Below are 21,577 nucleotides of genomic sequence, written 5' to 3'. Positions count from 1 at the left end.
CCCCATTAGCTTGCGGGGGGCTGTAAGCAAGACTAATATGATTAGTCATCCTCCACCTCTTGTTCCAAACAAGCCAATAATCACAAAATGAAGCACAACATCAATCACGGTCAATCTCCTCTCCTCAACGAATACATTGATTCTCTCCTTCTTTGGATTACTACCAACGGCTCCTTCCTTACATTGCCTCCACCCAACGTCTACTTCCATACTTGTATATTCACACCATAAATAGTTTCCATAGATTTTAAATTGCTATGTACACTGCAGACCCATCTCATGTATTTGTGTGTATTATAAATAGACAATATGATACTCCTAAAATAATCAAGGGAGCATCATTTCTTTCAGTCACGCCATACCCTTTTTTCTTGTTGGCATGTTGCTCTGCTTTGCCATAGCAGGTATTGAGATCAGCCAAAACTCTTGACGGGATCCTCACTTGATCTTCGCTAGGGTTAACCCCTAAGGTTTTATTCCTTCTTTAAAAGAGTAGCAAAGCTTGTCATAGCCCTTACAATCTTTTAAAAGAGTTATATTCTCTCTGTCACAACATTTGGCTAGGGAGTCTCTGGTGCAGTCAACTTAACGAGTCAATCGGGAGAGTCAAATCCAACACTCATGCCAATTTGATGGATTGACGGTTATTGAGGCCAATAAGACTTGCAAGCAAATCACTAGACGCACTCAAACGTATAGAAGATTGGCCAACAAGGGGCTTGTTGACGTAGAGAGTCTTAGCATTACAAGAAGTTGCATGCAAGTGTCTATGACAATATTTTGATATTTTATAGTGCCTAAATTCCTGGGTTTGGCTGTCCTGTAGTGATTTTATCTTTGATGTGGTTAAATGGCTGGTTTCCACATTGTCAAAAAAATTCTTATGTTGATTTTTGTGAAAGATTTATTGCTTTGGTGGCTTGAGATTATTATTATTGTTGTAAAATTTTATTTGATATCCCCTAGTTGTTGAACAATAAACTTAATTTTAATAACATTTAGTTGAATCTTTTCATTTCATATTCTCTTATGTTACTAAGTAGGGGTCTCAACACAACCGGTTATAACTGGCCACTAACCGGTTATTGGCTACCAATTGGTAACTGGCCAACCGCTTTTAAAAGCTGTTGGAAATAACCAGTAAGGTCCGGTAACCCCGCGTGTGTGTGTATATATATATATATGGTAAGTGATATATGATATATCATATCTATTGTCTGATGATAACTATTAACTAATAAGTAATATTGTGAGTCTGTGATATATTCTTTTTAAAAACGAGCGTTTACATTTTTACTTTAGGTTGTAAGTGCTCCTAAATGTATTTTACTTTAGTGTTTATATATATATTTATTGTTTTCTTTGGGTTGTAGTAGTAAATATTTAGTGTTTAATCTCATGTATTATGAAAGTTTTTAAAATAAATTTTTAGGCCACTTTTAAAATGTATTATGAAAGTTTTTGAATAAACATAACAAAGCCTAACTTATTGGGCCAAAAAAGCTCTAATTGTTTTTTAAAATGGCAAAAAAAGACTATATTAAGCTCAAAAAGTAGGCCCAATACCCAAAATAAAATGCCCAAATTTTTGAAAACCCGATTACCGATCCGGATAACCGGATATCAACCGGTAACCAGGGGTTATTACATAACCGGGAAATCAGTAGTTGGTTACTGGATTCGGTTTTCTAAATTCAATAACCGAATATCTCTGTTTTGGTTAGCAGTTTTAGCCAATAATTGGTAACCGGAACCGAGTTAACACCCCTTTTACTAAGTGAGTTTTTTTTTTTTTTTTTTGACATGTCCTCACAAGAGGGAGAGAGGGAGGATTCGAACTAGTGACCTTCGCTTCATAAAGCGTGGTCTCTAACCGATTGAGCTATCCCTTGGGGACCTTTTACTAAGTGATCGAGTTGAAGAGGTTATGTCTTTTAGTTTTTCTAGAGTTATTAATTTTACATAGGAGTTACATGGAAGTTATATGAGATGTAAATGAATTAAGTTAATGTAAAGAAATTAGAAGAGTCAATTGTATCCTATAAATACCCATGTAAGTAGATTATTTTATCAAGTTGAATAATAGAACATAAAGTCTTCTATTAATTCATTATTTCTCTTCCTATTTTGTATACTCTGGTTAGATGGATTTTATAATTCTTATTCCTTATAAAAAATAAAAGTTTGAATCCCTTTATTGATCGTATGCTCAAACAATATAATACATCACTGTCTTCGCACAGAACTCAATCCAATATATATATATATATAATCATAACATTTCCCAAAATGTTTCAACTATAAAACCTCTCCAGTACTGTTCTTCCTTAATTAGAAAATGAAAGCCGCAGCGACAGGCAACAAGGAGACCAAGAAACTAGCAAAGACGCCAGATGATGAAGAGTCAGGCTGCGTGGGTCCGCCGGCCTTGGGAGATGGAGTGCAATCAGCAGGGGTGGTCCCTGATGTGGGAGAAGGCGTGGTGGGAGGAGTTTGAGTGGAGGGTAGAGTAGTCGGCGTAGGGGCGCCACCTGAAGAGCCGGAGACGGAAATGGCTAACTTCTGGCCAAACTGGCAGTCCTGGCCGACGTTGCAGATGTAATAGTGGGGTCCAGCGTCAGAAAGAGTGATGTTAGCGGGGCCGGCGGTAATGGTGTTCCCAGTGGGGTTGGCTAAGGTGCAGGAGTCGAACTACTGTCGAAGGATTCTTTTGGTACTTGAACGACGTCGTGCTCCCCAGTGCTGAAGTTGAACACTGGCAGAGGATGGAGGAGGATAACATCAAATACTTAATTCATATAAATAAATAAATAAATAAAAGAAAGTTTCTCTCATTTGGTTTTTATAAAATAATTTTCACCTCGTCAGACGAGGAGTACACAATTAAGGAGAGCTAGCTAAGGAGAGAAATCTTACTTAGAATATCACCATCGACGAAGTTATAGTTGCCAGTCCAAGTCTGATATGTGGCAGCGCCACCTGGTGGAACAACCCAACCGGAGCTATCTTCCACCACATGCACTGTTTATGCTGCCGCGCATTGTAAAAGAACTGCAGCAGCAACACCCAAAACAACCACAAAACTGATCAACTTTTCCATTAATTCTCTCTTACAAAACAAACTCACAATCTCAAATATTGTTCTTCTTGTATGCCTCTTTGTGTTGTATGTATGGCTTTGACGAAAATGGAAAATGTGAAGGTTCCACAGAGACTATATATAGTGATTAGTGTAGAAAAGTTTGATGAGTAAGCTAGGGGTGGTCTAGAAACAATGAGGCGCGTCCTAGCTTGACGGTGAAGCAAAGACGCGACCAGGCAATGTTTAGATGGTGGAAATAGGGCTGTTAAGAGAGCAAGCCACTCGTGAGCGAGCCCGGACTCGGCTCGCATAAGCTCGGTTCGTGCTCGACTCAAATATTAAATGAAGCGTTTCGTGAACACGAATCCTGGCTCGAATATTAAATGAAGCTAGCTCGGCTCGACTCGACTAAGCTTGTGAGCAGTTCATATAAGACTCAAATAGGTAGCTTTTCACATAATTTCTCATATTAATATTAAAAATTGATGATTTTTTTTTTTTTTCCTAATAGCATCATTTTATTATAAAATGATGCATATCATTTCTCTTTGAAACCAAATGCCTTTTTGTATTGACTCGAGCTCCATACTTCGCTAGCTAGACTAAGCAAATGCTCATATGTAAGCTGGCTTCTTAAGCTGTTTAAGAGTACTTGAAGTTTAAATTTATAACAAAAAATTAAATTAATAAATTAAAAAAATTAAATTAAATATAAGAGCCAGCTCGTGAGCGGGCTCGGCTCGGCTCGATTTATTATGAGCTCGAGCTCGATTTTTTTTTGCTCGTCCTTAAGCTCGGCTTGAGTTCGAGCTCGAGTAAAATTTAAACAAGCCGAGCCCAAACAAGGGAAGCTCGCTCAAGCTCGGCTCGTTTACACCCCTAGGTGAAAACACGAAGGTGGACTTGCCTACTTTTCTTTGGACTTGGCCCATTAAACTATAAAAGCATCTCTAGCAGTGTTTTTAAACTAACTTTTAAGTTAAATTTAGCTATTTTGTTAACTTTTCTTGCTCCAACAGATACTGTAAAATAGAAGATTTTTCTACTACTGTTACAGTAAACTTTCATATTTACAAGTTACTATAGCAACTTGTAAGTTATATTTTATTATATTTTCCTTTTCTTTTTATTTTTTTAATCTTTTCTCTCTCCTTCTCTCTTTATCTCTTTTTTTGGGGAAGAAAAGGAAATGATAAAAAATTAATAAAATAATACTGAAAATAATATTTAATTATTGTAGATAGTTAAAATAGATGTTCTTGTTGGAGTGTGTAGTGAAAAATTAGTAGCTAAAATGAAAAAAAAAAAAAAAAAAAAAAAAAAAAAAAAAAATTGTATTTTGAGTAGTAAAATGAAAACTCTTGTCTCTTGCTAGAGATGCTCATAAAACCTCACCAAATTTTACTCACCAAAATAACTATTTTAATTACCCACTTTTTTAAAGCACACTTAGGAGTTTCACTATTTTAACAATCAACTTTAACTATTCTATTAAATTTTTTTTTTCAAATATTTCTTTATATTTTTTGTTTACTTTTTCAAAGAATACGGGAGGAGAGATAAAATTTATATTATTTCTTAATAATTTGGCGAGTGAATATACTCACCTTAAAGATAGTATGAGTACTGTTCACTCACTATTTATTTTTGGTTAACATGGTGAGGCTGAAAATGAATGATTTTAGTTATTTTTGCAAAATTGCCATACCAAAATAACCTAAAAATGATTTTGGTGAGACTGCAAAAAATGTTCTAAGAGACTGAAATTAGATATGTAGGGTTAAAAAAATTCTATTGAAATATGATTTGTTTTTTTAGCGCACCTAATTAGTCACATTCATGGCAAAACACAATTGTTTTAGCAGGATAATAAATGCACAAATTTGTTTGCTGGTTGGCCAATAGTATTCCAGTGAGTATAGATTAGTTGAAAGAATATTGATGTTAGTAGAAAGATCCGTTTGTCTTGGCATAAAATGATTTTTTTAAAATATTTTTTTGTATTTTCGAGTATTTAGTGAGACGAAAAATAAAAGTCAATGGAAAATATTTTTTAGTTTGACTGAAAAAACATCTATAATTTTCGAAAAATGGTTTCCATTTTTAAAAAGCGTATACCATTTTTCGAATTTAAGCATCTCATTCTCAAATCAACACACTCAGCTAGGATGTCACCAAGACCCGATTTGGGACATTTCATTGCTAGGACTTGATCGGGACCCCGCCGGACCCAACTAGGACCACACCGAGACCCGAACAGGACCCCATTGGCACTTGATTGGAACCTAACCGAGACTTGACCACGAACCCACCAAGACTTGACTGGATTCGCTCCAAGACCCAACCGGGACTGAGTTAGGACCCAGTCGAGACCTAGTTGGGACCCGATCGGGATACCGCTAAGACCCAGTGTACTTTTCTTTTTTCTTTTTTTTTTCTTCATTTTTCTTAAAATCCCATTTCTCTGTATTTTCCGTATCTTGTGGGTTTTTGTTTATACCAAACACACACCAAAAAGCTACAAAGGAAAATTTTATTTTTCCAATTAATTGACTTTGAGCATAATTATATGTGACTTGACTTGCATGCGTATGCAACTAGTAAACAGATGTTAATTCCAAACAAGACTTGGAAAAAAAAAATGACCACTTGAAATTTGTGGCCTTTTGAACCTTTCTCACCCTCCAATATTGAAATCGTGATTTAAATTTCCAACTACGTACGTCCAGATCGAGTTCCTGGAATTTGAAGCTTTTCGGGGCCTTGAAAGAAGTCTTTTCTTCTGGTAAATGAGACTTCATTTTCTTATCTAACACAATAATAATTAAGTTGCCCCTGAATGACTTTTCGATGCTTCAACCTTTACTGCTTCTTTGAGATGTCTTCCTTGAGGTGACAGGTTCATATAATTCCTCTTCGAAGGGAGTAATTCAGACAATCTAAGAACGTAAAATTAACAAATTAACAGGATCTACCAAGTTATTGTCTCTGGCGGCTTTGGGTTTTTGGGGATCTTTCCTACATTTATTCCCAGCATTTGCTGACAACAAATGACCCTTTTTGTTTCTACTCTTAACATTTTATCAGGTTGGCGTTCCGCAGGGACGGAACCAGAAAGTTTGATTGGGGGCAAGGTATATGAAGAAAAGGGATAGTAGAAGAGAAGGGGAGTGAGTTACGGTAATGAAAATAAAAGTGGGGGAGTAAGCCAAAAAACTTTTTGGGCTAAAATTTGTTTCCTGGGGAATTGGGGAGCCAAAAAAATTTTTGGGCAGGGCCATGGGCTTTAAATAAATTTTTTTTTTTACTACCTAAAATATTTTTTCTAAGGAATGGGGGCGATGGCCTACTCTGATCCCCCTAATTATGTCACTTCATCCCGCCATATGCAAGGGCATATGTTGGGGAAGCCTCCTGTGTTAAGGAATTAGTGATTTCCACAATAATAACTATTTTTAGAAATAGACACTTACCAAACAATAGAATAAATATTTCATAATCATTCTATTCCAGGAGTCTATTCCGCAAACTAAACGAGCCTTTAAATTCGGAATCGATGTTAACGTTTGAAATTCTACAAAAGTGTGAGTTAAAAATTGGTATTGAAATTTCTGAAGAAAAAGGAACTAAGCCCTTATTAAGAGTCAGTTTGGGATTGCGGTTTTAATAAGTTCGATTTTAAAAATAGCATTTTTGAATTCATGATTTTGGTTTAAATTCGCACTTTTTCAAATAAGCAACCCCTAGCCTGCTTATTGAAATCGCAGATTTTTTTCCTATTTTAAATTTAGTGATTTTTAAATCACAATGCCAAACGCCTTACATTTTGCGATATCTTTTAAAAACTTAGATTATTCTTGCGAAATCGCAATCTCAAACGCATCTTAAAGTTGGATCATTTAGGGTCCGTTTGGTATTGTGATTTCAATAAATGCGATTTTTAAAATTGTGTTTTTGAAATCGTAAAAGCGATTTGGTAAAACATGTTAAAAAAAATATTTTTTTATTAAATATTTATTATGCGAAATCGTGATTTTGGTTTAAATTTGTACTTTTTCAAATAAGCACTCCCTAGCTTACTTATAAAAATCGTTATTTTTTTTCCTATTTTAAATTAAATTCTTTTTAAATTGTAATGTCAAATACCTTACATTTGTTATATTTTTTTAAAATACAAATTATTCTTTCGAAATCGCAATTTCAAACGCAACCTTAATTCATATAATTTGGTAATCTAAAAAGTGTCACTTGGACAGATGATATTACTAGCTATTTGAATTTGAAACTTTTTAGACAAAGGACAATTTACCGAGCTAGAACTTTGGACATTGTACAATTTATTCGGACATTGACAACGGACCATTTATTCGGATATAGACTTGAAACAATGAACAAATTTACCTTTTGACTGGACATATGACAATTTAATATAGGAACAAAAGGACAGCTATTTGGAGATGGGCAGAGGACAATTTTACATTGACCTAGACAGAATATATTTACTATTAATAATACAAGGACTTTTTTGGATATGACAATTAGTAAGAGCATATGAACATAGAAGATAAACCGAGTTCAAGAATGAAAAAGTTAATTGCTCATCAAAATAATTTAAAGATCAAAGTAAGTGTTACGAGAATACGTAACAGGGATAGATTTTAGGTTATAAGGGAACTTCGATATTAAATTCTAAGGAAATTTAAACCTTTTACATTTTGAGGAAACTTAAAAATCTTTTTTCAAACTCAAGGTTTGAGATTAATTCTTTGATTCTTTTATTAATGAGCTTGATGTCTTTAAATAGACAATTATAATGCATAGTGAAAATAAAAGATTAAGTAAAATAAACAACTTTAAAAATAATATTTATCTCTAATATTTAAATTATAATCCCTAATCTAATGTTATCTATAAAAATAATATATTATTTTAAGATATTTTAATCTTAAAATACCTCTATTATTAGACCCCGTAAGTAAAGGGTATGATTTTAAGATAAAGAAAAAAGTCACGAAATTGGGCTCTTTAATAGAAATCAGGATTCTGAATAAAGCATAGTTGGATTTTAAAGATATCCTGCAAAGGCATGTGATGTGATGTCATGTAAGTGGATTAAGGTTAAATAATTTCGATGAAAGAATGAAATAGCTAGTTTTCAAAAGAGCAATCTCTCTTTATAAATTAAAGTATAATGATATTTTTCTTGAACAAAGCATTAATTTTATTGTTTGCAGTGATGCTTTATATTTTAAGAAATAAATAAAAATTGCTCTTCATTAATCAAGAGTAAGTAAACACACCCCTAAAAGCCTGACATAAATTGTTCATTAAACATTCCGGAAAAAGGTCGGGAATTTTATAAGATTCCAAAATACCTTAAATTTGATGGGGGTATTTGGGGATTTTACTTAATTCCTCCGTTAAGATTTAACATTGAATTTGGATGCGAAGGTTGGCATTGCAAATTCTTAAAAAGATGCTAACCCTATATTGACATTTTTTAAAGTTTAACGGTTTGATTGCAAATGTAATGAAAAATCCGAGGTGGTAAAAAATTATGTAACGCAATTTGTGTATTTGTAATTTTGTTGTTTAATTAATAAACATACGTATCATGCCTTAGAGATAAATTTGATAATTGACTATTCGACATTAAGGAAATGTTTTGGATACATATATGACGATAAGACCAGTTACAAAAATCAATCGAGCAAAAAAAAAAAAAAAAAAAACACATAACAAATAAAAACGCAAAATGTATCGACTATAAAATCCCATGGCCTCCCCTGATCGATCTTCTTCCTTAGAAAAGGAAACCAGCGAGAATGGACAACAAGGAGACCAAGAAACTAGCAAAGACACCAGACGATGAAGAGTCAGGCTGCATCGGTGTAGACGGGGCGGCGGCACCCGGAGAGCCGGAGACGGTAATGGCTAATTTCTGACCAAGCTGGCAGTGCTGGCCGATGGTGCAGATGTAATAGTGGTTGCCAGCGTCGGAAAGAGTGATGTTAGCGGGGCCGGTGGTGATGGTTTCGCCAATGGGGTTGGCTGAGATGCAGGAGTCGAAGGATTCTTTTGGTACTTGAACGACGTCGTGCTGCTCTGTGACGAAGTTGAACACTGCAGTGGAGGAAGATAAAATCAAATACTTAATACATACAAAAAATTAAAAAATTAAAAAAAAAAAAAAAAAAAAAAAAAGTTTCTCTTATTTCTCCCACTTGATTTTTATAAAATAATTTCCAAGCACCTAGAGAGAGAAATCTTACTTAGAATATCACCAACGACGAAGTTATTGTTGGCAGCCCAAGTCTGATAAGTGGCGGCGCCACCTTGTGGAACAACCCAACCGGAGCTATCTCCCACCACATGCACTGTTTGCGCTGCCGCGCATTGTAAAAGCATTGCAGCAGCAAAACCCAAAACAACCACAAAACTGATGAACTTTTCCATTCTTTCTCTCTTTGTGTTGTTTGTATGGGTTTGATGAAAATGTGAAGGCTACACAGAGACTATATATAGATGAGTAAGAGCTCGTCTAGAAACCATTGGAGGCGTCCTTGACGGTGAAGCAAAGACGCGACCGGGCAGCGTTTAGATGGTGCAAACACTTTTTCTTTGAATACGGCTAGACTTGTCCTTTATTGGACTTGGCCCTATTTCTCTGGACTTTTTCTTGCTTTGTGGGTTTTGATTTATACCAAACCCACCACAAAGAAGCTGCAAGGAAGTTTTTATTTTTCCAATTAATTGACTTTGAGCACAATTATAATTAGTTTGTTTTCGCATAAAATGTTTCTTGTTGAAAATTATTTATTATTCTAATAAAATGATTTTTTTTTTTGGAAATTTTTCTTTTATGGTATTTAGCTTATACCGAAAATAAGTGACCGTAAAAACAGTTGACAACTCTTGACAATTTCCGGTGAAGGTTCGCCAATTTGAGAATGAGAAGTTCAAATTCGAAAAATAGTTATTCAAGAATCATTTAATCAATACACGGTTGATCACCACTTGGCCCGATGGCAGCTTGGTCTTTTTTTTTTTTGCTTGTTTTGAAGGCTATTTTAATTATTTTAATCATTTTATGTTTTCGGCCTAGGTTTCTGTGTTTAGTCCTATTTAAAGGCTTCAATTGTGCTTTGCTCGAATATGAAAAATGGCACCAGCAATTTTCAATAATCAACTATTTCAGGAATTAGTGTCAATACAAGAAAAGAATGAATTTGGCTACATATACAAACAACATTGTTACAACAATTTGAATGAATTCAACAACATCAACTTCCCTCAGCTGCTTCAGCATCAAAAGGAATACACCTTCCATCCTTTTTGACTAATAATGATTTTACAAATTCAGTAGCAGAGCTGCGGCACAGCTTGTTAACACCAATAAGTATGATGATCCAATTTCCTGCAAAGCCAAAATATTATAAAATGAAATCACAGAAACTTGACCAAAACAAAGAAACAATGAGGAAACAACTTGTTTAGAATTGCTTTAAGAAGCTTAAACTGTACTTTTATGACATAAAAAGTTGTGTCAGACAAAAATATGTCTATTTGTTAAAAAAACGAAAAAAGCTTGAAAATAAGGCTTTTTCTATAAACAAAATGACTATAAATTTCTCAACGCAATCCTAGATAGGCTCTAGAGCAGTAGATTATTAGCTTATGCAAACGCACTAGTGAAACAAAAGCAAATTTTGCAGGCATGTGTAGAAGCATATATATATATATATATATATGAAAGAATTGTTATAAGGAAATCCATACCTTGAAAGAGAGAAGAGATGAGAATGCTGAAGAAGGCACAAGGCCAGTGAATCCAATATCATATGAAATGCTTCCATCAGCTTTAAACAATCCGAAGTTCCTCTCGGAGGTTGGCCCAAACTTCAAATTCTCATTGAATAATGCAAAAACATAAGCCTTCACGGGAATCTTTGGCCTAAAGGGAGTCCCCTTCTTTTTGGCCAGCTTTTTTTTCAGATTATAATTATAAGTCCTTGCATTCTTCAAGTTGGCACCAGCCTCATTGTCATCTCCCTTAGAAGCCCAGCCAGTTTCAGAAACTATCACCTCCATCTTGCTAAAACCAGCCTTTTCCAGAGCAGCGTAAGCCGCATCAACCTGTGCATCAAACATGTTGTCGTAGTGCAATTTAGTCTTTGTATCATAAATCCCAGGATTTGATTGGAACAGGGCATATCTCAGGTTAATGTGCTCAGGATCACTCTTGTATGCCAGGAATGGATATGCATTTATGAAAAATGGAGAACCAATCTCCGAAAAGAACTGCAGAAGTGGCTTCATGAATGGAAGAACATCATCCCTGAAATTACAAGAAGATGGAGGGAATGAATTGGCAAACACAGCCTCTGAGTGAGGGCTTTGGACCTGCACAACACGTGTCAAATCCAGCCTATCAAGGGCACTGTACACATTTTTTGCTGCAGGCAGCAAAACCTCCCAGAAATCCACACCAAGAGTCCCCAACACCTCATTCCCAATTGAAATTCCACGAATGGAAGTTCCAGGGAGGTATGGCTGCACATTATCTTTTATCCAATTCATGGCACGATCCTCCCCTAAACTGAGATCTTTCAGAATTTCATTGGGAACGCAAACCACTATCTCAATACCAGATTTGCTGAAGGCTTTGAGGACTTCAGGATTAGTGTCATAGATTCTTATGTTTTTTATCTTTGCAGCTTTCAGAAGTGTCACCACACTTTCTGGGGGAGGTAGATTGTCTGCTACTCTGCCATAGTTTACTCCATATGTCCCTGTGAATGCTTCTGCAGTCAAAACTGCTGAATACAAGTGTCCATATATAGTGCCATTAGCCAATGTTTCACCATGATAATAGATGAACATTATATATGAACAGGAACAGAGCAATTGTTAACAATACATTTCTTATTAATAATAACATTACAAACGTCGGTGGAATCATGATTTTTTACATGGGGTTCGAAGCTACGTAAATAAATAAACACATCGATACATATAATCCTTCTATGCGTGTTACATATCTATAAACCTTAAAAAGAACTTCTCTTGAGAATACAAAAGTGTCTTAGTTTGCTATAGATATGAACAAGTGTATAAAGCTAAATCATCTAGCCATATAGGGGTTGAAAAAGTCATCATTGACAGAGCTATGTTATAAAAACATTGACCAGGAACAGAGCAATTGAAGAGAAAGTTGAAAGATAAAGGAGAAAGATACATACCGTTGAGAGAAATTATAAAGAAGAGAAGAAGAAACCAGAGAGATGAAGAAGGGGAATCCATGAGTTTGGTGAAGGAGATATTAACAATGAAAGAGCATTCCATTTGTAGAAAGAATGAGAGCATGGGGTTGCATTTTGTAATTCAAAAACGTTAACCTCAAGGAGAAAGACACCATAAATTATACTGTGGATGATGCAATGCTTTTCCTTTAGGCATGCAATAGAACCCAGATTCCAAAAGGTAGGAATAATAATGAGAGAAGAAGATTCTTAGCCTTGGTCCAAAGACGATGAAAAAAATCTTTGATGGGCTTAGAATAGATTCTTCCTTTACTCTCACTTTTTGATCTCCCTATCAAAGCAAACCTTTTTCACCTTCTTTTCTTGTTTCCTTCTGGGTGTGTATCTTCTCTCTGACTCTCTTCCTATCTCATCTCCATAAGGTTTTGGAGGAACAGTAAATAATATACCTTTCGTGGTTAAAAAGGGGTTTGAAACTTGTGGAGATGGTGGTGGCAGGAAGAGGGTAACCACCAGCATAAGCTGCTTGTGCTGTGGGCAACTGCTGTCCGCTGTCCAAACTCCAAAAAGTATGTAGGATTGCACACATGTTGGAAAAAACATGTTTTGGACATTCTAATAACTTCCTTTGTTGGCCGGGAAAAGAGAAAAAGAGAAAATTCCTCATAGCTTTTTCATATGATAAGAAGAGGCAATCTTTATAAACAAAATTCTTTAACTTTTAGGGATGTATGATAACTTTCAAGTGTTTTTGAATGTTTTACAAAAGCTTTTTGAAAAAAATGAACTATATTTCAGGTAAAATCGTGAATTCAACAAACTATTTCAATTGAATCTATGGAAAATTTCTAAATAAGTTTACAATTCCAACACCAACACCAACACTTTACAAAAGCCTTATTCTCATGATACGATGAGAAGCCTAAAAATCATGTAACACATGTGAACTAAACCTTTTGAGTATGATGTATATACAACCTACACTTCTTATAATTACCAATAAAGTTGAGAGCATAAAAAAATAATGTTACTTTTCATACCCATTTGTCACACTCATTTTACATTGGCTGATATAACTTATTTTAAGTGACTTTTTATGTCTACTACTTTTAAAAAAAGAAAAAAAAGGTCAAGTTGGCCGGTATATAACAAGCGTGTTTGCCATTTGTGTTTCTTCTTGATCAGACTATAATGCAAAGTGAATCTCTCCCCAAACCCGAGTAATGGGTAGTGGCAGAGCCACATGTAAGCCTGTAGGGGCTGTGGCCCCTACAAGCTGTTTAGAATTTTTTATTATTATTATTATTTTATTTTGGGTACAAAAAATTTAATTTCTAATGAAAATTTTGAGCAAATTGGTTTATGCCCCTACACTTTTTCTTTTACTTTTAATTTTTGTGAGAGGCTCAAGCACGCTTTCCTCTTTTTCATTCTTTTTGTGTAAGTTTTTTTATTTTTTATTTTTTTTGAACGGGGTAAGGATGAAGTTGTATCAAGGTTCTTTTAGATTTAAAAAACAGTACTATCAGCCTTCATATAGTGTGTTTTTGTTTTTTTTTTTTTAAAAAAAAAAAAAAAAAAAAAAAAAAAGAAAGATTTTCTTAGTTTTCTCTAATAGACATAGACCGGTATCAAAGTCTTAAATACAATCAATAACTGAAAGTTGCAAAATTGCAGCCTTGCTGGTCTATTTTTTTTTTCTTTTTTTCATGATATATAGGCTTTTCTATTGTTTGTATTATAAGATAATTTTCTAGTTATTGTTTTCCCTTCATGTCTTTCCTTCCATTGGCTTTACACAAATCTCAATCTACAAACCTAGAAACATTTGAAATTTAGACCAAAAAGCACCAAGTATGCTGACACACCGACATAGAATAAAGATACACATATATATTTATATATATAAACACAAACAAGCATAAATAGGGATGATATCCATCGGTAACCCAAAATTCTGATTTAGATTGTCATAAACTCTTAGAAGTATTCTTTACATACCTTCGAACCATCTATGCAATTGTGCAGACATTTCTTTCTCTGCACATAATTTTTTGTTTCTAATGTTCATTTTTGTATATAGATTATGCTTCATTTTTTGTTTTAAATTATGCTTATCATATTTTAGTTTCGCCCCCGCAACAATAATTTTCTGGCTCTGCCACTAGTAATGGGGCCTTCTTACCACAAGATTCACACAGCCCCAAGATTATAAAATTTAAGCCACTAACCATGAAAGTCAAGGAACATGTCTTACAGTCTATAATGCAACATATAATCCAAGTTCCTCTAGATCGTAACAAAAGCTGCAGAGTCTAAAGCCTATTCTACCATCATACAGCTCCATTCCACTACATACAATAATCAACTCTAGCATCAACAACACTAACATTACAGTCATCCGAGTGATCCCAATGTTCCGAAGACAGAAAAAAAGAAAAAAAAAAGGTGGAAGGGGTGTTACAAAAGGATCACTAACCGCAGAGGAAGCTAGTAAGGTACATTCAGCAGCTTACAGGGGCGGGTGACGGTTGCTGGGGGGCATCCGCTGGCCCCGCTTGGTTAACCTTACCATTTTCTGTCACCTCCCCATCATTTTTCTTGACTTTCTCATCAGCCTCAACGTTAGATTTTCCATCCTTCTCTGATAAAACTTGTTTCTCTTTGATCTCTCCCTTGGATGCACCTGCAATTCCATTGGGATTATCTTGCTTTGCTTCCCCATTTGCTTCTCCAGCAAGCTTTTCACTTTTAGTTGTCTCGGTAGCCGCAGCTACTTCAGCAACCTTTTCATCTACTGCTGCTGCTGCAACATCCTGCTGCTTAACATTTTCCTCAGCTTGGGTTTTACCAGCATCCGGAGCTTCTGCAGAAGCATTAGAATTCTTGCATTCCTCAGCATCAGTCACTTCTTTCTCATCTTTACCAGCATCTGCACTCTTCTGGTCAGCATCTTTTTGCGTTTTGTCTCCATTCTCGACCAGAGTTTCCTTGGAAACATCTTTCTCCTTCCCAGCTTCCGCATCTTCTTTCCCAGTGGCCTCAGCATCTTGCATTTGAATTTCCTTGGTACCTTCAGTTTCTTCAGGAGCAGCTTCCACTTCCTTGTTGTCCTTTGCCCCCAGTGATTTTCGGCCACGTTTCTTCGGAGGCTCACTCTCTGATGGTGGAGTCACCTTGACCTTCTCACTGATTCTTGCAGATCTCCTAGGGGTCTCGCCAGTACCCCAATCAAATTCTGATATTGCAGGATTACCAGGGTGTGCTTTTAGGTACAGCTCCAATTGTCTTTTGTTATTAATCTCCTCCCCAGTGGGAGCAATGAACATGACCTCATTCTTTCTAGGTGTTCCTCCTTTCTTGGGGAAGAACTGCAGAGAAACAGAAAGCAGAGACATATATGTCAAGTGTTATACGAGAAGAATTATGAGCTATAAACATAACAGATTGAACTTTCTCCTCATACCTCCAACCTTAAATATATTGTACAATAGGATTCAAGAAGCATGTCTTAGTTTTGATTGAAACAAAAAGTAAATTGCAACACAAATCTATCCGTAGAGTAATTCAATGTCTTCACAGCTATCCATGTACACCTCTATTGTACTATCAACATTGTTCTTTTCTCTATTTTTCTTTCAGTCATTAGTGAAATTGCCTAGAGATGCCATCAGTCAATAATTTATCAACCATAATATGAATTTGGCTGTCTCTAATCTAACATCCCAATTCCTTAAGATATCATTCTGGATGAAATCAGATAATGCAACGGCATAATGTAGTAAGATTCAAACATGAATAATAAAAAGAACAATAAAGACATCATAATTAAGACATCGGATGCTTCTAGTGAGCAAAGAAATCCCATCTGTACCGACTACTTAACTCGAACATCGTAATCAACTGAAGACGGCATGACTCTTAACCAGAATAGTCATGAATTGATTGGATCTTACAACAATACATGCGCAAATAAACTGCTTATTCTTTTAGACATGTTTAGCTTTATGGATTATTAACCAATTTTAACAAATCAAAATCGAAAAGCATAATTTGCAAAAGATGAAAATGTTTGACATGAGACTTTTAATTAAAGAGTAAGTGTAAGTATTGTGACACTCCATTAAGTTAGTCCCACATTAGAAAGATGAATTGCCAACATTGAGAGGGTGGATCATAAAGGTGCTCATGGGTGTTGAGTACTAATGATTCTAGGGAGCTCTAATTGTAACTGGAGTAGTCCTTTTGGAGCAATAGTGTAGATGTAGCTAGAGTTTTTCCTGGATCGCTACAAATAGTATCAGAAGAACCTAGTAAGACCATGTAGCGCTGAGGCACTACATGACATAAACATTGACGAGGAAGTCCGGGATTTGAATGGGGAAGATTATAACCCCCCCAAAAAATAGTCCTACATTGGGAAGATAGATTAGCTACATTGAGTGGGTGGATTATCGTTTTCCCTAGATCCTACAAGTACCCACTTTGCAAGCAAAACAACCATGTAGCGCTGAGGCACTGTATGACATAAACATTGACGAGGAAGTCCGGGATTTGAATGGGGAAGATTATAACCCCCCAAAAAGATAGTCCTACATTGGGAAGATAGATTAGCTACATTGAGTGCGTGGATTATCGTTTTCCCTAGATCCTACAAGTACCCACTTTGCAAGCAAAACAACCAAGGCCCTATGTTATTGCCAGACCCTAACTTCTTGAAGATTGAACTAAATAAACCTAGAAAATATCTAACTTCTTCAAGATCATCCAACATTCTCCTGCCTTAAAAAAAAAAATCACATGGTAAGACTACCATCATTTCAAGAGGAAAATGTCCAAGTTATGAAACTTTTCTAACTCACAAAGAAAGCACCAACCATTGAACCGAATTAACTTGGTTTGTTAGACCTAACTTTTTTATGGAATACTTGCCAATATTAACTTTAGAGGTTCTCCATCTACTGAAATAAAAGTTTGACAAGAGTGAAAGACTCTTGTCTCTCTTCTCTCTTGGGGCCACACCAGACGGTGAAGTCATAGTCTTATCCGATCGGTGTGGAGGGAACGCTTTGCATAAGTTAAAGTTTACCCGATAGGAGTGGGTACACGAAATGGCCCTTCCTGGGAGAGGTTTCCCGTCATTAAAAATAATAATATTAAAAAAATAAAATAAAATAAGACTTCCCACTTCAATATAATTAACTTTTATAGTCAGATAAAAGGATTTCTCCTGAATAGACATTTCTATCACCCATAAAAGCTACACTTATGCCTTAGTACTTTCTCTCTTGATCAGCTACAAACCTTAGCTTGACCATCTGAAACCTGGTAAAGATTTAGTTACACAAATTGTAGATAAAACACTAACTTATTCTTTCACCGAGGCCACCATCTCTGCATTCTAAATATTCTACTGTATGTGGGACAACTTTGTTCATATAGAAGTTGTTCATATAGAATTCCAAAGGGAGTTCTGAAACCAACTAGTGGAGTGTCTGTACTATGAAGATAAATTAAATTATCAATTAAATCCTGATGATCAGTTATAATGCAGTGTAAAGGCATAAATGACAGAAAAGTCATTTCATACAGAACTTGTGTACAAAATTTCCCTTTAGCTTCTCACAAATTAATGGAGCATATGCATCCGGTTCAATGGCTCGACAAACCAAGCAGGAGTGAAACATTTCTAAGGCAGAGCAAATGGAAAAGAAAAAAAATGAACATCATCCAACCACGCGCCCCCCCCCCCCCCCCCCCCGTAAAACCTGTTTTTCCAGTCAAATCTATTAAGGGCCAAACCGTACCAAAAACTAGAGGCAACATGTCTCATTGCATCATCCAACTTAATATAATTATGGGGTCGTCCTCATTCTAAAGCCAACATGCTTGAGAAACAAGTGAAATTGAGATACAAACTAGCTACTAGGAACAACATCAACCTCTGTAAAGGGCATTGCTGTCATCAAACATCATCATGCACCACCACTGGGAACAACAGTAGCAACTAGGGAACAATGTCAACGTTCTATAAATGCAAACTACTATAAGTTGTCACTACAAAGTTAACATGCTAGAAAAATACTAAAAACATTTGAAAATAATTAAGAAAAAATTTATAAAAAACCCATAAAACATCAAAGTTACCAGACACACTTAATGCTCCGCCAAAAGAATATTTTCATTGAGTTTCTTGTGCTTGCATTTAAAAAAAAAAAAAAAAAAAAAAAAATTCTAACTAACATATTCAACAGGCTTCTCTCCATCACTGTAGATACTAAAGTTGCACATGGAAACCAAAACCTATTTGGCATAAGTAATTCAAAAAAGATCTCAAGCAAAAGGTTGTCAAGATTCCAGCAGAAGAAATATAAGAACCAGCAGCGCTGGAAAACATGTAAATTGACATCCATGTCACATAGCATTAAGGCATGCAGACCAAAGCCTATTTTGGCTTTGAGGAAAAATATAAGTTCTCAATCTTTGGTTTCAAACTAAGACATCACAAAGCATGAGACCAAATCTAGGTATATATTTATGACTCCAGATTATGGTACTTGAATGAGTTTAATACCTGTTGACTAATAAGAAGCCAAGTTAAATATTTGAGAAAAATATAGCGATGACCAGAATTTGATTACAGCAAATCCTACTGAGCGGCATACTACAATTTCTTCTCACTAGATCTCCTTTCATATAACGTAGTACATCTCAGTAATACTATTCTACCACCAGTTTACAGACCCAAATTGAGCTTGAAGTATATCAATAGGAGCATCGCCCATTGGTCTTGGCCCCAAATGCCTAAACAGCAATTAGGATCATATGGACCATAGCTAGGTCGGCATCAGTTTCAAATTAGAGCAACCTAAAGTCCAAAAAGACTACAACTTAGATCACTAATGATGGTCCGTGCATCTGGATCCTATTGGCAATGGAGAGAGGGGAATCATAGAAAACAGGCAAGTTAGACAGGTCTCCTCCTCTTAATCCTCTGTTCTCTTGTATTGTCACTTCAGTGCCCCTCAAAGGGTCAGTGAGAATTGAACATTTAGGCATTAAAAATTCAAAAACAAAAGAAATATCTTCATCAATAAAGAGAAAATTATGTGTGTATAAAAAAGGGAAATGATAGCCCTTTTGAAATTCCACTCAAATGATTTAGCTGCCCATTTGACAAATGTCCTAGAGACATTACTAGAACTAATGAAGGAACAGTGAATATTTATTTTCTTGGATATTTTTAAGAATCAATTGGAGCAAATAATTGAACATTTTAGACAGTTTGCATGCAGTCAAACTACCTAATTAATAAAAATTGTAACTAGAATACACACATAGGTTGACTCCATCCTATTTCCCAAAACCTGAAAAAAGGTAAAACAAAAGGAGAAACGCAAATTGAACAAAATCCTAGGCTCAGGGCCACCTCTAGCCACAACTTTAGTACATGTATGAAGTTACATTCAACCTTCCTATTTTAAATTAAAGATAGCAAACAATGTTTCAGATCAGAAAAAAATTAAAAAGCAAACTTTTCATGTTTGTACTATATTTGCTGCATTTTAAGAAGTATATCATAGCCTGAGCTTCCAAAAAATTACTAGTCAATTCAATTTCAGTTTTCCTCACTAAGGCTAAGAAATCACCCCTTTTTTTTTCCTCTCGAAACTGATTAGTACATAGAAACACAAGTATCAACAACCACAAAAGCAGAGGATATTACACAATGTTTACAAGTCAAAGCATACCAACATTAGGCCTATGAAAAAATCGCTTAAGCCAAAAGGTGAGACTCACAAAATAAAGCCCGGCACCAACATAGCTAATGCAATTTCTAAATGATAGAAGCAGAAATTAAGCAAACAAAGACTAAAGCTTCTGCTCTGACATTTTCTTCAAGGGACTAGAAATTTCAAATGAATTCCTTCCAACATTTTCTTCTCTAAACCCAAATTTTCAGTCCAAAATTGCTTTTTGCACTATTATAAACCAAATAAATTATTCGTCAGCCTGAGAAAGGAGCAACATTTAAATCCTTAAAAAAGAAAAAGAGAACAAAAATTAACAATTTTGCAAGAAAACCCTAAACACAAATCACTCCCACGACACAAAATTCATCCAAAAACCCTAGCTTACCTAGAAAAAAAAAAATAGGCAAAAACAAAAAAAGGCCAAATTTTACCAAAAAAGCAGAATTCCACCACATAAAAAGGACACCAACTTAAAATTAGCAAATCCCAGATACTAAACATAAAATTTCAAGAAAAAAGCTCAAAAGTGAAACAACAAAGTACAAGTATTTCTATATCTCGAGAGAAAGAGAGAGAGAGAGAGAGAAAGAGAGACAGACCAATTTCTTCCAAGCAGAAGGAGCTGGAAGCTCCACTGAAAGAACTTCCTCCTGGGCTCCACTTTGTGCTTCCTTCTCCATTTTCACCTGCAAGACAAACACTCTCACGAACCAAACCAAAACAAACCAAACCTCCTCTCTCTTTGTGTGTGTGTGTGGTAAGAAGAGGGTCACAAAAACCGTTGGGAGTGTGTTAGATAGCTCCTCTCTCTGTCTCTCTCTCTCTCTCTCTTTCTCAAACCGTCACGTAGTACAACGACAGAACTGATAACCTTACCCGCGAGGTACCAAGACTTTTGCTAGATTTTTCAATGATGGGGAGAGATTTAAACGCGTCCAATCAAAAGGTGGGTATTGGTCCATTAAAGCTGACTTTCGCCTCGGAATTACCAACTTTCGTTTCAAATGCGAAGTTATTGCAACGTGTCCAAATCGTAGCGTGGGAACTAAAAAGGATTTTGATGAATCCCAACTGCACCTCATTGTCCACGATGCCCAATGTCCACTCTTGACTCTGGGAAATCACTCCACTCTCATTCGCCGCGCGTTTGGTCAACCATTAATTTTTTAAATAAAAAAATTATTCTTTTTAAATTTTTTTCCGTCTATTTTTTTTAATTAAAAAAAAATAAAATAAAAAGTGGGAAAAATTTAGATTTTGAGTTACACGCGCTTACGTAGGAGAGCGGGGGTAGTGGCACTCCAGAGATGACGGTCGCTCACGTGGTAAAGGAGGGCCACCTGTCGCACGTACGTGAAGCGTTTCGGATAACGCATTTCTTAAGTGGATTGGAACATGGAGTTGAGGTCCGAACCTGACGGTCTGTCTTCACCGCAGTTATGGTAAGTTAACGGTTAATTACTGACTGTGGTTCAGGA

The 21,577-nt window shown here is 35.6% G+C and overlaps 3 protein-coding genes and 1 pseudogene across 4 annotated transcripts; all 4 read right to left on the bottom strand.

The window, feature by feature from the left end:
• Positions 1 to 2,331: 2,331 nt before the first annotated feature.
• Positions 2,332 to 3,100, bottom strand: LOC132188511 (mavicyanin-like; annotated as a pseudogene).
• Positions 3,101 to 8,820: 5,720 nt separating this feature from the next.
• On the bottom strand, positions 8,821 to 9,554 carry LOC132188512 (mavicyanin). Its single transcript, XM_059602992.2, has 2 exons — positions 9,355 to 9,554; positions 8,821 to 9,205 (listed from the first exon to the last, which is right to left on the bottom strand). The coding sequence occupies exons 1-2, from the start codon at positions 9,536 to 9,538 to the stop codon at positions 8,886 to 8,888; spliced, it is 504 nt and encodes a 167-aa protein (XP_059458975.2). The 5' UTR covers positions 9,539 to 9,554; the 3' UTR covers positions 8,821 to 8,885.
• A 739-nt stretch (positions 9,555 to 10,293) lies between these two features.
• Positions 10,294 to 12,427, bottom strand: LOC132187213 (Glycosyl hydrolase superfamily protein). Of its 2 annotated transcripts, none has more exons than XM_059601448.2 (3): positions 12,325 to 12,427; positions 10,862 to 11,901; positions 10,294 to 10,499 (listed from the first exon to the last, which is right to left on the bottom strand). In XM_059601448.2, the coding sequence occupies exons 1-3, from the start codon at positions 12,425 to 12,427 to the stop codon at positions 10,434 to 10,436; spliced, it is 1,209 nt and encodes a 402-aa protein (XP_059457431.1). In that variant the 3' UTR covers positions 10,294 to 10,433. The 2 variants fall into 2 exon arrangements, with proteins under 2 accessions (XP_059457431.1, XP_059457432.1); XM_059601449.2 differs by having other exon boundaries at positions 10,862 to 11,898.
• Positions 12,428 to 14,578: 2,151 nt separating this feature from the next.
• On the bottom strand, positions 14,579 to 20,913 carry MBD11 (methyl-CPG-binding domain 11). The gene is made up of 2 exons (XM_059601451.2): positions 20,699 to 20,913; positions 14,579 to 15,716 (listed from the first exon to the last, which is right to left on the bottom strand). Exons 1-2 carry the CDS (start codon positions 20,777 to 20,779, stop codon positions 14,850 to 14,852), a joined length of 948 nt encoding a protein of 315 aa, XP_059457434.1. The 5' UTR covers positions 20,780 to 20,913; the 3' UTR covers positions 14,579 to 14,849.
• Between the last annotated feature and the right edge of the window lie 664 nt (positions 20,914 to 21,577).

The sequence above is a fragment of the Corylus avellana genome, chromosome 6 (genome assembly GCF_965113065.1).
Source record: "Corylus avellana chromosome 6, dhCorAvel1.hap1.2, whole genome shotgun sequence".
Lineage (NCBI taxonomy): Eukaryota > Viridiplantae > Streptophyta > Magnoliopsida > Fagales > Betulaceae > Corylus > Corylus avellana.
The sequence above is the reverse complement of the archived record's forward strand: the minus strand, read 5'-3'. Positions and strand labels throughout refer to the sequence as shown.